The following is a 4,254-nucleotide window of genomic DNA, read 5'->3' as shown; positions in this document are numbered from 1 at the left end:
GGCCTCGGCGGAGCTGTTCCCGGGCGCGGCGCGCGGGCTGTGCAACGGAGGCAGCGGCGGCCGTGAGTGCTTGAGTACCGACGGCTGTGGCTGTAGCGGCATCGCAGGTTCGGCCCGTCGGTCCGTGCGGCTTGGGGTCCGCCCGGAGCTGCGGCGAGAGCGGGAGCCCGGCTCCCTCCCCCGCCCGCCGCCGCTGTGATTGGGTGGAAGATGGCGCTGGGCGGATGGAAATCCTAATGACAGTCTCCAAATTCGCCTCTATCTGTACCATGGTAGGTGCGGCGGGCGTGCGGCCGGGCCTACTACGGTCTTCGCGGCGGGGCGAGGCAGGGCCGCGGGGGAGGGGAGGCGGCGGCGGGAGCGCGGCTGCGGGCGGCCGATTAGGGCTGCGGTCCTGCGCGGGCGATTAGCTGGACGTGGCGAGTGGGCGGCACCGAGCTGCTTCCCGCGGGGCCGGGCGGAGGCGCGGCGACCCGGGCGGCGGGCGTGCGGGAGGCGGCGCGGGCTGGGCCATTGGGAGGGCCCCGGACGCGTGCTCCATTTTCGCCTGGCCGGGCGCCGCGAGGAGGCGTCCCCCATGGGAGGGAGGCCCGGGCGTCCTGCGTGGAGGGTCCCCAGGGGCTGGTAGGAAGGGTCCTGTTCCAGCCCGGGGGCAGGACGGAAGTCAAGTGCACATTTCCCCCGCGCGCCCCTGGAGTCCTCCGAGGCTGGAGCAGGGGGCTGGGGTGTGTGGGAAGGTGGAAACTTTAAACAAGTGCCGGTGACATTTTAATATTTTTCCGGTTTTGTACTCTGAGCTCCCCCATCAGCCGTGTGTCCAAGTGGCAGTCTTGTTTCTGGGAATGCACGCGGAATCTGGAATGGCACTGTCCACCCTCCTGTCATTTGTTTACTTTCAGTACATCAGTCACATCTGTGTGTGACTCCAGAATGTTTCTGAGGAGAAAACCTTGTAGGCAGTAGTTGTTTGTCTTGGTTTTTCATTTGTGCTAAGGGGAACTGTAGTAATGCCCCTTTGAAAGCCCCGAATAAACCCAAATGTGGATATGTTGAGAACTTGATAGTTTTGCCTTTCCCCAAAAGGACTACAGTGTTCCGCTTAATGGGAGAATTTGCATGATTAGCTGAGGACTGGGAATCATAATTATGAATCATCTGCCCCCACTCCCTCCCAAAGTTATTTGTTACAACGTGACCCAAGTGGTTGCTTCGAAAGACTTCAGAAATCTTTCCTTCTCCTTGCATCTCTGTTCCTCTGTATATCATATTGCCTAAAGACATTCCAGGCCACCTTTGGATCTGAGGGTGATTAATTTTATTTTATATTTCTGTAAGGAATGGAAAGCTACTTTAAAAACACACCCGGTACTGCACACGAGGGACCAGTATTAAAAAATGGCTGAAGTCAGGTGGGCTTTAAATTTACAGGATAAAAAAAAATCCCATAAAAGAATGAATCATCAAGGAAGCCTCTTCCTCCATGGATGTCTGTCCTCTCTCATGCTTTTTGTTTTAGGAAAGCATTGGCTTTAAAGAGACTATGTAGCAAAACGATTTTAGAGGCTTGTTTGCACTAATTATTTTTAGATATGCCGGTTATTATCATTATCTCTTGCAAAAGGTCTGTGATGACAGTGACAACTTTGCCAATTTGGGATGATCGGGTCATAGTTCTTTGTCAAAGTCTAGAGTTTCAGGAACTTGATTGATGCGTTATTGTTTACGAACTGATCTTTCTTTCATTCACTCACTCAAGGATGTGCCTGACACCTCCAGTTCTTGTGTTGTAGTGTGTATTGGGGCTGCTGGCTCAAAAGGCAATGGTTCAAATTTGTGAAGTGTGATGTTTAGTTTCCTCCCATAAGATTTACAGTCTCAGAAACTGATGGAGGGTTGATCTGAGTTGAGATTGACTCCGTGGCAGTGGGATTTTTAAAGTGCTAAATGAGGTGCCTTGGTGCATTTCAGTGTCATGCTGCTAACCTACAGGTTGCTGGTTCAAATCCACTTGCCCTACCTGAGGAGAAAGATGGGCATTCTGCTTCTGTAAAGATTGACAGCTTTTGGAACCAGGATGAGGGTCACTGCGATTTTGAATGGACTTGAGGGCAGTGGGTTTGTTTTCAGTTTCTGAAGTGTGAGAAAAGGAGCCTGGGGGCCCAGGCCTGTGGGCTGCTGACCGAAAGGTTGGCCATTGCAGCCCACCAGCTGGTGTGGCAGGAGAAAGATGTCAGGGACTGAAGACGTGACCTTCTTCCCCTGAAGGTAGTGCTCCTAGGTCCTGCAGGGCCACTGTGAGTCAGAAGTGACTCAACAGGCAGTGATTTAGGTGCAAAAGGACTTGCTGAGTGCTAGGAATAGTGACTGAGTCCTGTTCTCATGATGTTTATGTTTTACCATTTTTAAATGGATACTCAAGAACTGTAGCCTTCAATATGGGTTACATCTCAACATCAGGAAGACAAAAACCTTCACCACTGGACTGTAACGATAGATGGCGAGAGATTGAAGTGGCCAGTGATTTCATCTTGGATCCACAGTCAATACCCTTTGTTAACAGTAGTCAGGGAATCTGGGGACTATGGGATTGGGAGAGTTTGTGGTCAGGGATCTCCTCTCCAAAGTCCGGAAGAGCAGTGATGTCAGTTTAAAGACTGTAGTGTACCTGATTCAAGCTATAATCTTTTCAGAGAACTGGACAATGAATAAGGATGACAGGAATAGATCAGTGCCTTTCAGTTGTGGTGTTGGAGAAAATGCTGAATATCCCATGGACTGCCAAAAGAACACATGTAAATAAATGTCTTGGAGAAAGTATAACCTGAGTGCCCCTTTGAAGCAAGGATGGTAAAGCTTCATTTCATGTACTTTGGGCATGTTGTTTGTTGTTTGTTATTTTTATGTACTGTAGAGTCAGAACCAACCTATAGCTGACCCTCCAGTTTTCAGAAACAGTAAATTGCATAGGAAGAGATAACCAGTCTTTCTCCTGTAGAGCACTTGGTAGATTTGAACCATGTGCCTTCAGGTTGGCAGTGCAGCTCCTTACCACTAGGCTACCAGAGCTCACATACTTTGGGCATATTGCTAGGAGGGGCTGTTTCTTGGAGAGGGACAGCTTGCATGGAAAGATAGGTGGAGGGTCAGGGGAAGAGAGGACAGTCCCCAATGAGATGATACAGTGTCTACCTCCATGGGCTTAATTGTGTCAGAGATAATAAGGATGGCACAGGATAGGACAGGATTCAGATCTGCTGTTTGTTGGGTTACGATGGGCCTTTCTCAACACAGTAGCATTTAATGACTGTAATAACAGGGTAGGGTACTCTGGTGGCTTAGTGGTAAGGAGTTGTGCTGCTAACCCAGAGGCTCAGGTTTGAATCCACCACTGTGGGAGAAAGATAGGCAGTTTTCTTCTGTGTGATTTACTGCCTCTGAAAACTTTGTGAAGGGTCAGCTAGGAGTCGATGGACGACGACAGTAATCGTCAGCTTGGAACCCTAAGTAGCACCCTCAGGTGCTAAGTTATCAGACTGAAAATCTTCCATTGGCTTATGGGGAGAAGGATGAGCAGTCTCCTTCCATAAACACTTTTTGTCAGGTGTTGTCAATGTGAATAAGGCTTGTAGCAACTCTAAGAAAACCAAATTTGAATCCTATCCTATCTTGTGCCATCCTCACCATCTTTGATACACTTGAATCCATTGCTGCAGTCACTGTGTCTGTCAGTCTATCTCCATGGGAGTCTTTCTCTCTTTCTCTGACTTATCCAATCATGATATCCCTTTCCAATTAATAACCTCTCCTAGCAACATGTACAAAGTACGACAGATGAAGCTATGTCATCATTACCCCCAAGGAACACTTTGGTTGCACCTTTTCCAAGACATACCTGTTCGTTCTTTTGACAGTCCATTTTGGAGAACAGTATTCAGTACTTTCTCCAACAGCACAACTCAAAGATGTCTGTTATCTTTATTCATTGTCCAGGTCTCAGATACATAGCAAGGGATTGAAAAGACCATATCCTGAATTAGGCTCACCTTAGTCGTCAAACTGACATCATCGTTCTTCAGTATTTTGGAGAGGTCCCTGACAGCATCCTTGCCCCCCAAAGCAGTACGTCTCCTGATCTGCTTGCTGGTACCAAGGGTGTTTGTGGATCCAAGTATGATGAAATCATTGACAGGTTCAAGCTTTCGCCATCTTTCATGATGTTGCCTATTGTTGTTGTTGTTGTTGTTATGTGCCATC

General features: G+C 48.8%; 1 protein-coding gene across 1 annotated transcript in view; it reads left to right on the top strand.

Moving 5' to 3' along the window:
* Positions 1-66: 66 nt before the first annotated feature.
* USP12 (ubiquitin specific peptidase 12) overlaps positions 67-4,254 on the top strand; it is a 122,477-nt gene continuing 118,289 nt past the window's right edge. The window contains exon 1 of the mRNA XM_006891592.1: positions 67-272. Coding sequence (XP_006891654.1) covers positions 225-272 — 48 coding nt within the window. The 5' untranslated portion in view covers positions 67-224. The remainder of the gene's footprint in view (positions 273-4,254) is intronic.

Source organism: Elephantulus edwardii, unplaced genomic scaffold (assembly GCF_000299155.1).
Source record: "Elephantulus edwardii isolate Elephantulus edwardi_28Jun2011 unplaced genomic scaffold, EleEdw1.0 scaffold00101, whole genome shotgun sequence".
NCBI classification, from domain to species: Eukaryota; Metazoa; Chordata; class Mammalia; order Macroscelidea; family Macroscelididae; genus Elephantulus; species Elephantulus edwardii.
The sequence above is the reverse complement of the archived record's forward strand: the minus strand, read 5'-3'. Positions and strand labels throughout refer to the sequence as shown.